Source organism: Denticeps clupeoides, chromosome 4, assembly GCF_900700375.1.
Source record: "Denticeps clupeoides chromosome 4, fDenClu1.1, whole genome shotgun sequence".
NCBI lineage: Eukaryota > Metazoa > Chordata > Actinopteri > Clupeiformes > Denticipitidae > Denticeps > Denticeps clupeoides.
This window is the reverse complement of record NC_041710.1, coordinates 16582394-16594763: the sequence shown is the minus strand read 5'-3', so window position 1 is coordinate 16594763 and position 12370 is coordinate 16582394. Positions and strand designations below refer to the sequence as shown.

General features: G+C 39.8%; 2 protein-coding genes across 6 annotated transcripts; one reads left to right on the top strand and one right to left on the bottom strand.

Annotated features, from left to right (window-relative positions):
- Positions 1-760: 760 nt before the first annotated feature.
- Positions 761-3932, top strand: LOC114787948 (complement factor H-related protein 1-like). 3 transcript variants are annotated; one of them, XR_003749475.1, is made up of 10 exons: positions 761-853; positions 927-1118; positions 1597-1776; positions 2190-2369; positions 2454-2516; positions 2920-2955; positions 3082-3239; positions 3328-3522; positions 3660-3673; positions 3755-3932. XR_003749475.1 is itself a non-coding variant. In XM_028975936.1 (10 exons), the coding sequence occupies exons 1-10, from the start codon at positions 784-786 to the stop codon at positions 3773-3775; spliced, it is 1113 nt and encodes a 370-aa protein (XP_028831769.1). In that variant the 5' UTR covers positions 761-783; the 3' UTR covers positions 3776-3932. The 3 variants fall into 3 exon arrangements, 2 of the variants coding, with proteins under 2 accessions (XP_028831769.1, XP_028831768.1); XM_028975936.1 differs by having other exon boundaries at positions 3082-3243; XM_028975935.1 differs by lacking the exons at positions 3660-3673; positions 3755-3932 and having other exon boundaries at positions 3082-3243; positions 3328-3620.
- Positions 3933-4309: 377 nt separating this feature from the next.
- On the bottom strand, positions 4310-11866 carry zbtb41 (zinc finger and BTB domain containing 41). 3 transcript variants are annotated; one of them, XM_028975932.1, is made up of 11 exons: positions 11678-11866; positions 9307-10517; positions 8569-8776; positions 8199-8268; positions 7962-8109; positions 7573-7702; positions 7237-7455; positions 6753-6859; positions 6560-6665; positions 6396-6484; positions 4310-5871 (listed from the first exon to the last, which is right to left on the bottom strand). In XM_028975932.1, the coding sequence occupies exons 1-11, from the start codon at positions 11698-11700 to the stop codon at positions 5261-5263; spliced, it is 2922 nt and encodes a 973-aa protein (XP_028831765.1). In that variant the 5' UTR covers positions 11701-11866; the 3' UTR covers positions 4310-5260. The 3 variants fall into 3 exon arrangements, with proteins under 3 accessions (XP_028831765.1, XP_028831766.1, XP_028831767.1); XM_028975933.1 differs by having other exon boundaries at positions 4311-5871; positions 11605-11866; XM_028975934.1 differs by having other exon boundaries at positions 4312-5871; positions 7237-7332.
- Between the last annotated feature and the right edge of the window lie 504 nt (positions 11867-12370).

The window sequence follows — 12370 nt, the reverse complement described above, 5'->3', positions numbered from 1 at the left end:
TTTAAATGGGAGACTCCTACGCAGTTTATAGTGAGGGGAGTAAAACATATCACTTTATCAGCCCGATACCTGCCTCTGCAGACATAATCTTTAAATGATCATGAGAGCACGGCATGGCCTTTCAGTGGGTGGCCCAGTGTACCTCAGAATGCATTTAGGGAGATTATTCATCTGCGAAATGTCCTTTAGCAACATTGCTCCCAAGTTGCAGTCTTGGAAGGACATGACGCCAAAGCCATGCCTTCTGAGTCGAAGATTTTTGTCAGGGCCTAGCCAAAGACTCACAAGTGATGTCCAAGCAGACCGAAACAGCAGTATCTTTAATCTGCTGTTTTTAAAGCAAAAACACTGAAACGTTTTTGAGTGTATTCCCGTCGGTGGCTCTTCTCTGATTTCCCGGATTGTCCCAGTTGGATTTGTTTGCCTGCCCTCCTGATCCTTTGCTTGTGTTTTTACTCAGACTTCGGACTGTGTTATGCATTTGCAAATCCAAAAAAACTCTGTGATTGATGTTGATTGATTGACTTTTCAGCACAACCTGTTACAGTCCAAAGAAAGAAAATGTAATCAGAATACCAGATAAAAGGTTTTTGTTCAGTCAGGTTATTTAATATTCATTTTCCAGTTGTGCACTGTGGGTTTGGGATTTGCTGTGAAGAGCTGGATTGCAGGGGTGTGTTGACAGTGGTGAGAATAATTAACTGGAACAGGTCTAAATTCTGAAGACTGCGAAACTCATCTCATGTGTGTGAAACACAGCTGAGACACCTTGTACAACCGACAATGAATGAAATAAAATGCTATTTTATTGTGCTAATTTTGCTGTCTGTCTGGCCAGACCGAATTGCACGAGGTAAGAAAGCGTTCATTTATCTGAGAATTTTTGTTTAATGAAATGAACGTACAAAACGTAATCTCTGTTTCAGCTCAGTCTCTTGGAAGAGACTGCCCCAGACCGACGCTGGAGAATGGTTACTTCACTCCTGACGAGAGCACCTACAAACATGATGACAAGATTTACTATGCATGTAACCAAGGCCAGAAACCCATCTCTGAAGGCTGGTGGGCTAATGTCGTCTGTAATGATGGCAAATGGTCCCCATATCCTCTATGCATTGGTGGGTCTGTGATTTTCTGCATGTATTTCTTCTCTAAGCAAAGTGCACGTCTAGAAACCACATATATTCTCACGTCAAGTGAGCTTTAATCAGTTGCTGTATCACTTGAGATTCATGTAAATAAGATGTAAGTGTAAAGACTTCTGTGACAGCCCTACTAACGCCTGGTTTCGTTTAACATGTTCTTTTAGCATTGCATACATTCTATTTGATGCAAACTGTTTTGCTTAGCAGCTGACTGCAGCTATTGCATAGCTGTGTATTCCATAGCATTGTCCACGAGGCCCTGCTTTTCCTGATGGACCTCGGCTGTGCTGTTCATCTTCACAGCTTAAGAGTACTAATCATTTAAGTTTACCTTTAATGGAATTATTTATTTTTTATGAATCTTACTGTTCTGCAGCCTCTAGATATCTTTTCTCTTGCATGCCAAATTCTTTCAGTTTAATATTTGCTTAATTGATTTTGCTTTATTTAGGAGAGAACGACTGCATTGCCCCAAACGTCCCTCACGCTAAGTTGATAAACCCTGTCCAGGAAGGATGGTATGGAAATGGAAATTCTGCTGGCTTTGTTTGTGAAAGAGGTTATGAAATTATAACCGATAGTAGTACAAGTTGTCAAAATGGAAGGTGGACCTCACTGCCAACATGCACACGTACGAAACTACAAGTTCTTTTTGTGTGTATTAGCAATTGAAAAAATCATTTGCGAGTTCAACATACACAACCAGCCACCTCACCACCTCAAACACATTATTGTGTTCCTCCAAACATTTTTGAAGTTGGCCAATTGTTTAAGAGGGCATTACCATCAGGAAATACTCTTTAATACTCTTTAATTAAAAATGTTCAGGGTTCAACTTGTCAAAAGTAACATTAATTTGAATGCAGGACCCAATAGTTTTCTGTCACCTTTTTGAACCAGCATTTTCAGCTATTACAGCAACAGTAGCTCTTCCATTCAGTTCATGCTGAAGACACTCCAATCATTCGGTTGCTCTTGCCTACACAAAACAACTATCATTAAAAGGACAGTATTTAGAATAATCTTATTTTTCCCCGTTTGCAGGGAAACCTTTCTCATGCGGGAGTCCTCCTCAAGTGGAAAATGCCATAATCCAACAAAAATATGAGGACATATATGAGGAATACTCCACAGTGGCTTATGCTTGCGGGGATTTATATCAACTGGAAGGACAAAGTGTAGTCCAGTGTAAAAATGCACAGTGGCAAGTAGCTCCAAAATGTGGTGCGTTATTGTCACATTTCTTCTGATTCTGTGGTGTTCTTACTTATTAAAATGTTAAGATAATGGATTTGTATTCATTATCAGTTAAGAAAGGGATCCAGCCTGAACCACCATCGAGAGAGAGGACAGTGTCAGGAGATGAAGACAGTGAGAATTAATAATTTTTCTTTATATCAATAAACTTTTTGGTGAAATGTTATGGTTCATAAACAAAAGCAGTATTCAGTAGTAGTGATTTAATGTTTAAAAATCCACCAATTACACAATAATGTCGACATCTTTGCACAAACATCACAAATATTTCGTATTTTTGTATTGAATAACATTATTTGTCTTCAGTTGCCTTTTGATGGCGAATAGGTGGCCGTAATCGAATGTTTGCTGAGGTTTCACTGAGGTGCCTCTGAAAAATGACCTGCCTACAGTTCCCTCAGTAGATGGGTTAAATGCAGAGACCACATTTCACTGTGTGCACTGGGTGCTGTGCTGTGTCACACGTGACAATTAATCACTTTCATTTAAACTGAACACATGACTGTTCTCTTTTCAGGAACACAAGGAACAAGCTTTCCATTATATTTAGAAGGTGAGAAATATTTTTCTCCTATTGTGGTGTCATTAGTTATGATTAATTTTCCTGTAAATGCAAACCATTGCTGTTTATAATTGATAAATGTATGAACTATGGCCTTTCTTTCTTTCTTCTTTAAAGTTCAGGAATGTGGGGATCCTCCTACAATAGTTTATGGGGATACAACCAAAACTGAGAGGCTCTCAATAACATATGAGTGCAGCAGATTCTACAAACTTCAGGGCCCCAGTCAAGTGATGTGTCTGAGTGGCAGACAGTGGAGCAAACTTCCCACCTGTGTATGTGAGTGTGCTCATTTTCTTCTTTTTCTGTGTGTTTGTTCAAATATACTGTACTATGAGTCTTCAATGGATATTTGTTTTTCAGCTAATTTTTGTAAGTTGGAAGGAAAAATTGATCATCTTAAAACTCTTCAATCTGCACTATTTTTTGAAGAGGAAACAACTGAATACTTTGACTGTGAAGATGTTCGGTACAATGAATACAAATGGGTAGCAGGAAATTGGAAACATTATGGGGCTATTGGACGATGCATAAAAGGAAACGTTTACTTCAAAGGATGTAAGTCTTCTACAGGCTTCATAATAAAACATAAGTGACAGATAACAACTGCACAGCAATTAATAAAACAATGAAACAATACGAATGACCGCATTACCAGCTTGTAATGTAATGAACAACTCTGTTTTTCCATACAGGTGGCTATGAGTGGGTAAGTTTTCACTGTCCATCTGCTGTTTGTGTAGTGACCTCAGTGATAAAGGTTCATTCCTGATGTGTTTTTCTTTTCAAGGAGGTGACCAGAACCCCATGATCATGGCATTTGCAATGAGCAAAAATCATGTCCGCCCACAAGTGGCTCTATTGCACACTAACGCTACAATTCAAATGGCTTCAGCAGAGCAGACAGAGTTCATTTACTCATGGTGGAATGTAAATGTATCTGCAAAATTAAACACAAGATACATCTACCAATCTTTTACCCTTATTTTCTTCCTGAAAAAAAAGAACAGAAGGAAGGATTCAAGCATTGTTAGAATTTCTGGAAGACCTGATTGCAGTTGTGCCATCGAAATATTTGTTTTGGTATCTGAGCATCTTTAGGCACCAGTGATTCTGTAAAACTGGGAAGAATAGAGTAAAAAACTCTCTCTCTCTCTCTACACACAAAAGCACAGTATTCAAATCACTCCAACTTGGTGTTACCTGGCAGAAAGAGGCATGGCAGGATGAACAGTTTCTAATTTATTAACACCAGAAAATTATTATTGCAGTTACATGTCAATATTGTAAGTAAAAACGGTACCAATGTTACAGAGAAAACCAAAATGCTGTTCGACAAAGACATGTAAAATGGAGGTGTTGAATCTCCATGCACAACAAAAGCGCAGAAACATTACGGCTCTGCGATGTCCCATCTTACAAACAACCAAAATGTACAGAACAAAAGTACAGAAGAACAAATTGTTTAATATGCCATAAAATAAATTCTGAGATTCCATATGCATTAGTGTTTAATTTTTCCCAAATTTCAGAACTCTGCTCAACTGCATCTTGTCATTACAAATAAAAATCACATTGACAGTCAACTGTTTCACAAAACCTAGACATATGCTAAGAATACACTTACATATATGATCTTTTATATACATATGTATTTACATGTATAATTTGGTATTCACATGTAGAGCTCCAATTTGACAAATAATAAACGATGTTTATTTATATGCTCATTAAAACAAAATAAAACAAAAAGATTCATGATCAGTTAGAATTCAACTAAAGCAAATAAAGCCACAATCAAAGACCAAGCACTGAATTATGCATTGGCCCAATCACTGCATAAAAGGTTTTAGATCACACCCCACTGAGAATCTTTGATGAAATTCTGGGTTGTGGCCTCATGATGGTGCATCATGTTTGGTGAGTGCAGTATGTGCAAAAAAAGGTGAATTTGGGTTATTGAACTGATTCATAGCTGATATACAGATGGATAGCTGTACATAATTTCACAATGGTGATAATAAAAAGCTGGCACTTTGCAGCAATGCTTGATGATTGAAAGACATTTTGTTATGAAATTGACTTGTTGAAGAAGACATTTCTACATGAAAAGTATTATGAGCAAGCTTATGTTATGTTGCCCCCTTTGGGACAATTCTAGCTTCAGAAAAGTTTTATCATCTATACATATGCAGTTTGATTTGAAATGTGCCAGTGATAAAAACATGAACTGACCATGTCCAAGAGATTCCTACCAGATAGAGCAGAACCATTACTCAATGCATGGAAAGGTTCATCATCGGCTAGACATGTCTTGTACAGGAGCGGTAGGATCCAGACCCAGCAGAGTCCCCAGGTATGACTGTTCCCGGGGATCCAGCATCTGATCAGGGCGCACTGGGTGCACAATGTTAGCTGGCTGTGGAGTCAGGGTGTACTTCTCTAGAAACACCAGGTCAGTTGCTGCCTGGTAACCCGCAGTCTGCTGCCCTTGAGGCAGAGCCTGCACCACTGGCAGGAGCCCATTAGGCATCCCTTGTGCTGCTAGGTCGTCTTGGCCTGAGACCTCCTGCATCTGGACTGGCACCAAGGTGACGGGCACACAAACATCAGCAGAGACACTCTGCAAGACACGCTTGGGCTCAGCCTGGTACTGCTTGGCAGGCTCTGTGTACTGTAGTGGCGTGACCATCTTCTCCCCAGCAAGGCTGGAGTGGGGCTGCTCGGCCAGCCTGGTGCTGTGAACATGATCAACGTGGTACTTGAGCTTGTCCTTCCGTTTGAAAGTGGCACTGCAGTGTGGGCAGTTGAAGGGTCGAGCATCCGAGTGGATGACCATGTGCTTGGTCAAAGTCTTCTTGATTCGGAAGGTTTGGTGGCAGATTGGACACCTGTAGGGCTTCTCTCCTTCAAAGCAGTCAATGGGACATAATGAACAACCATGGTTTGGAAAGAATAATAACTCATTACATAATGTCAAACCCCTGCCATTTCGTTCTTGCCATTGTAAAAGTAAGCAATAATCCATAATCTATTATTTCAATATCATGAAATAGTGGTCTGCTACGCTATGATGTTATAGCATGCCAATTGCATGTTATAATTGCAAACTGTGGCCAGATTTGAGCTTCACTCGGTCCTTCCTTATTTTGATTCCATTATCATTCCCTTTCATGTAACTGTATTTGTATTTTTAAATCATGTGTCTTAAACAAATTAATGATTTTTACCCAATAATCAATTGTCATTTTGATCCATGTAATTAAATCAAAGAAGCTGAGATTTATTTTTTTGTGAAGATCCAGCATTATTCCGGCCCCAGTTGGTCACCTGACCTTGCAACTATATATATACCAAGATAACAAACTGCATATAATTGGAAAGCACACCATAAATTGCCATTGTTGTTTTTATAAAACTGGTCACTTTACCAGAGTGTGTTCTGAAATGCATTTCCAAACTGGACTTCCCTTTGAACTCTTTCTTGCAAACTTCACACTGATGTACAGCTGATTTGTACCTGTTAGGTATATGAACAGAGGTGGTGAGACATGGAAATATATTCAAAGTATCCTCACTCCAAACCAGGACTTACTTTTGCCAGACCTTCTCTCCCAGATGGACACTCTTGTAATGGACGGTTAAGTGGTCATGGCGCCTGAAGCACTTGCCACATTCCTCACACTGATGCGCCTTCTCGCCTGGGAAGGTTTGTCAGGGACGGCACAGCTTTTAGGGACATTGTGAATAAATCAGTGCAAAATTACTCAGGAGACGTATCAACCTACCTGAGTGGATTTTTTTGTGCTTTGTCAGGTGGTCGTGTCTAATAAAAGTCTTCCCGCATTCATCACACTCATAGCGTTTGTCATCATGATGGACACGGAGATGAAGCCTGTTGAATTGAAATTGAAAGTGTAGAGATTGTCATTGTGAAACACTGCACCACAGCACACGATGACACAATGAAAAATGTCCTCTGCTTTTAACCAGCACCCTTGGTAAGCAGTGGGCAGCCATGACAGGCACCCGGGGAGCAGTGTGTGTGGACGGTGCTTTGCTCAGTGGCACCTTGGCGGATCAAGATTCGAACCCTTCTTCTGATTTCAGGGCCACTTTCTTAAGCGCTAGACCACTACTGCCCCATGTTTACAGGGGGGTTGCATGTTATTACATGTTATTTCAACATCTAAGTATATTGTTATTTATAACTATACCCATCTAGAAAATTTCATGATTCTGTTATAATTCTAAAGTCCTTTAGATACAGACCTATATGAGCTTCCGTGCCTGAAACTCTGCCCACAGATGCTACAGAGGTGAGGCTTCTCCCCACTGTGGATCCTCTGATGCTCCCTCAATGTTGTTCTGTGAAGAGAAGATGCAACATTTACAATTAGAAAAGATATTATGTTAATATTCTTTTTAAATGCAAACCTCAAACCACTCTCATTGGTCATTAATGTACTTGGGGACGTTGCCTCAAAGAATCTTTGGGGACAAAATGAACAGATTTGAGATATTTTGTTTGCTGTTTCCAAATAAAAAATCCTAATAAAAAGAGCACTGAGCATTTAAAATTCTTGGAAATGACATCCCATGCATTACCTTTCCCGTACTGATTTCCCGCAGATAGAGCATGTCCATTTTCTCTTTCCCCCGTGTGTGCACTCAATGTGTCTTTTCCTGTTTCCTGTATCATTGAACTGCCTTCCACAAATGTCACATGGAAATGGCCCTTAAGGCAACAAAGAAATTCCATTTTATTTTAACAAGAAATAGCCTATTTGTTTAAAACCACAGCAAATCACAGAAACTGAGGTAGGTCTGAAATGGGCTGATTCATGATGTTTAAGCCAAAATAACAGGACCAAATTTGCGCAATTTCTTTTTTAGAAATCTCATTTTTCTTTCAGTTTAATCTGAACAAGAAATATTTCAATAACAATTCATGAATTAAGGTTCTAGTTTATGAAGTGAAGGATTTTCTCCCATACCTAAATGATACTTTTCTTGGTGTTTGAGTCTCGCAAACCTTGATCTGAAGTAGTCGTCACAGTAGGCACACTTGAAGGGTTGATCTTGTGAGTGGAGGATCATGTGTTCCTCCAGATGAGGTCGACGGGCGAAGGATTTATGGCATATCTATTCAGGAAATAGAAAAGGCAGAAGGCCATAAACCAACATTCATCCCGGGGACATTGCACCCTGTTGGAGGAGCAGCGGGGGCTTACATCACATTTCCATCCTTCACTCTTCTTCTTCCTCAAGGTCATAAACTCTTGTAGATGTTCAGGATGAAACCTGTAAAACAGACATTACACTTCTTTTGAATGGATGGATTACACTGGATTTTGAAAGAACACTCTGACAAAGACTCAAACAGGATGAAATTAATAAGTGAAATGAAAAGATAATATTACAAAAAAAGATGTCAACAAAAGTCACACTTGATGAAATTTGTGTAAACCTTTACATATTCTTAAATGCAGGAAAAAAATAATACGCGCTGTATGCCACAACTCATGTTGATGCCTATTTGAATGTTAATAATCACCAAATAATATAATATAATAATCTTATTAAAGTGGAGAGTGTACTTTCCTCCTGACGTGTTTTGCTACAGTTTTCTTGCTTGCATGAAGTTTGTTGCAAAATGGACATTTTTGATCCTTCATCTGGAATGGCGCGTCACTGCCATGCTTTTTCTTGTGGACAGTGAGGTTGGACTTGGTGGAGTAGTACTGCAGACAGATTTCACACTGGAAGGGCTTCTCTCCTGTGTGTACTCTCGTATGACTCTCATACTTCCCTGTAATAAAGACAGTACATGTGAAAACAGAGTATTAATGGGACTAAACGTGACTGAAGGGTGGCACTGGGTGGCAAACGCACTCATCAGCAAAGCAAGACCGATGTCCTAATGCGCAGGCTGGCTGATTTATTATTTAAATGTTCTCATTGAAACGATTCCCTATTTAGAACCAGCAAAAGGCATAAGCAACACAATGTTGTACCTTTAAGATAATTTATCAATTTATCTAAATTTGTTCCTTACTTATTCTTTGTGGACCCCTTTGCAACTTGTTACATAAGTTGCAACAAAAGTGTTATAAATGAGTCTGGAAGCCATGTTGTTATAGACTAGATGATCCTGTGTAATTTGTGAAAAGGAATGGGTGCTTCTCTGATTAGCCCACTGAGTACAATCTTTGGTCTAGAAAATAATAACAAAATGATAAAATTGTGCCAAAATCCTTTATTGGCTGAATAATTGACTGAATTGTGCTGAAATCATTTACTGGCAGCACTAACCTGTAGTACACAGACTCTGTAACCCACCTATTCTGTCAAATGTCTTCTCACACATGGGGCATTTCAGAACTTTCCTGCTGGGCATCTGGATGACCACTGGAGCCAAGCCTTCTGGATAGTTGTGGCCAAGGCCTTCAGTCACATGGCCGTGGGTTGCGACATCCTCACAATTCGGCCAATCTGCTGCCGTGCCTTGGTGCCCCATGGTTGCAGATAGAAAACTCTCCACAGAAGTCTGGAGCAGAGCTTTCCCCACCTCTTCTACGGCCTCATCCTCCACGAGTGCAGCTGCTTCCCTCATTTCTACAACAATAATTTGTTGTTCCTCCTCTTGCTCAGGCCCTTCATCTTCTAGCGCCTCATCCTCGTTGTCATCCTCTTGTTCTTCTTCATGACAGGCATCTCCTATGTGTAGTTTCTTGCAGGAATTTCCTGCATCGGAACTTTCCTCAATCTTGGCTATGGTTGTTTGGCAGGCTGAGCTCATGGTACTGACTGCAGACACAGTGTCCCTTGTTGCCTCTTCCTGGATGCAGGACATGTGGCACTTGGCAAAATGGTTCTCCAAGGACTTCTGGTAGCAGAATGTGCGACTGCAGTACAAACATTTGACTCCTCTTGTTGAATGGGCCCTTCTAACACACTCTGAAGAGCTCTGTGGTTCAGCCTCGTTCAACTTTTCAGTCACCCCTGTTTCTGATGGCTTAGAGACTGGTGACATACAGCCACGTACATCAGCAAGCAGTGTCACGGCCCCCATCATGTCCAAGAACCGAGCTGCCTCCATCAAAGATGGGATCTCCTGGTCTGAGACCTGAAATTCTGATGTGTACATGAAACACAATAAGTGCTCAAAGGCAGACACGTCCACGTGGTCCATGGTGATGTTATTAGTCTCAGAGTTTCTGCTAAGCCAGGCATGAAAATAACTGCTGCCAAATGCTAGCACAACCTTGTGGACGGCGAACTGCTTCCCGCACACTGACACGGTTAGGTCACACAGTGAACATGCCATTTGTCTGTCCTCGTTTAAAAATTTGAGGAAAGAGGCATCGTTCTGCACAGCATTCAAATGTCGCTTTCTCCCAGCATGGCTGGAGGCAGTCATCATGATGTCCTCTGCCACCAAGGTGTCTACTGCTTTCTTCTCTTCTTCTTCTTGTCCACCGGTCTGACCTTTCAGTTTTAACTGCTGTGTGGTGTTTAGTTTTCTTTTCATGCTTACCCTGTTAATAACCCTAAAACAAAAGGAGAGAATACCTGAGAACAACATCACAAAACCTTGACCAGTCAACTAACAACAACAATTAATGAATTATTTCAAATGCAATTAATATTTTAGAAAAATACATACAAATACATAATTTTAATAGCATAAAAGATATATTTTTTAATCAGTTCCCCCGTGTTGAAGATTTGAGTTATTCTACACTACTCTACTTGTGGGATTGATATATGATCATTTTATCTTACCTACCAAAGTTTCTTTGATCTACAGGGCCCAGTTGTTCAAAAGTAATCCAATAGTATTTTGGATAACATATTGGATTAAATGTTGAAAATTGGTCTTGGAAAAGAGGGATTCTAAATTCTAAAGGATTTTGTTCAAATTTGTATACATTTTATCCCAAAACAGGATAATCCTGATAATCCTGAGTATTTCTGGCACAACATGAATAAAACTTGAACATTGATCACAAAAGCATGTTTGCTGATGATATATAATTTATTTATATTTTGACAGTAAAAATAAGAGCAGGAAATAAGCCGGATGGATTGATCTTTGCTACTGGTGGTTTTGGTCTGTCAGTAGGCTACACTGTAGGTTCCATTTAAAGTACTAGTACACCTGCCTTGGTAATCCTGGAATTTCTGTGTTTGGATAACAGTGATCCAATCTAGTGTTGCTTTGAAAAAACAGCATAAAAGCAACCTGAATTGACGGATCCCGGACAGCAAAACAATGGATTTCAAAATCCAGATTATTTTCATCCAGATTAATTTGTTTGAACAACTGGGCCCAGAACTGCAAGTATCCGTGATCTTCAGACACTGAGACAATAAAGCTGTGGTTAGTATTTAAACGTCTGCAGACATGCTTCATTTGACATGCTGCTCCTGACGTGGTGAAAGAAATTCTCCTTGACTTCGTAAAGTCATTTGCATACGACGATTTGTCTACTGGCAAGTACGAATTCGCTGTCCTCCTTGCGGACCCCCATGTCAAGAACCCACCAGGCCCCCCTAAGAGGAGAGTATTGACAAACGACCCCGAAACGCCCCACGGGAAACATGTGCAGAGCTTCTGTTTTTTTCAAGTCTTACCTCTGAGTGAGGATTTGGTTAAGCGTCAATAAAAGGCCCCTTCACGTCATGTACAAAAGCGATTTCTACGTACATTTTTCGAATATGAGTCGACATTCCACCTTCCTATTTCCAGAGGCGTAAAGGACGTCGAAAGAAACTACGCGATGATTGGCTGCAATTGCGACGCGCTGCCAAGTGTGTTTATTACTGGCCTACAAAAATAATATTAATACTACGAACTATGTCCGTAACTTATTATTTAAAAAAACATTCAAACGTAAAAAAATATTATATTTGTTGTTGATAAAAAAGGAGAATTTACGTAGTAGGAAAGGGACCCTATGTGCATCACGGCCTAAATGCATTCTGGGTATTGTAGGACATCTGAGACATGAGCTGAAATGTTGCCAGGTACGCTTCATACACTCGGAACTGGATCTAGCAAACAAACTTCTGTTTTCCCATACGTCTCAATAACAGTTTATAATTTATTTGCAATTTGTATTATGGAAGTTGTGAATAAGTTCCAAATATATTTATTTTTCCAGCTTTGGAAATAAACACAGTTTAAACCTTTGAATTTTTTCCTCATCAAATTTGCAAATAATCTAATCTTTCTGTAAATGTTGTCTATTTATATTTTTTCTCATTTGTATCTGGAGATGACCGGTTTCAAGCTGGCTTTGATATATAATGTGGAACTTCAGAACATGTGAGAAAGTGAAAGTGAAGTGATGGTCATTGTGATGCACTGTGCACACAACAAAATGTGTCCTCTGCTTTT

Coding starts and splice junctions, on each gene's coding strand:
- LOC114787948 (XM_028975935.1), top strand. CDS start 784: ATGAATGAAATAAAATGCTATTTTATTGTGCTAATTTTGCTGTCTGTC. Junction 854..926: donor GCCAGACCGAATTGCACGAG/GTAAGAAAGCGT, acceptor TCTCTGTTTCAG/CTCAGTCTCTTGGAAGAGAC. Junction 2,370..2,453: donor GCAAGTAGCTCCAAAATGTG/GTGCGTTATTGT, acceptor ATTCATTATCAG/TTAAGAAAGGGATCCAGCCT.
- zbtb41 (XM_028975932.1), bottom strand. CDS start 11,700: ATGTCGACTCATATTCGAAAAAT. Junction 10,518..11,677: donor TCGACTCATATTCGAAAAAT/GTACGTAGAAAT, acceptor CTTTTGTTTTAG/GGTTATTAACAGGGTAAGCA. Junction 8,777..9,306: donor GAAGACATTTGACAGAATAG/GTGGGTTACAGA, acceptor TCTTTATTACAG/GGAAGTATGAGAGTCATACG.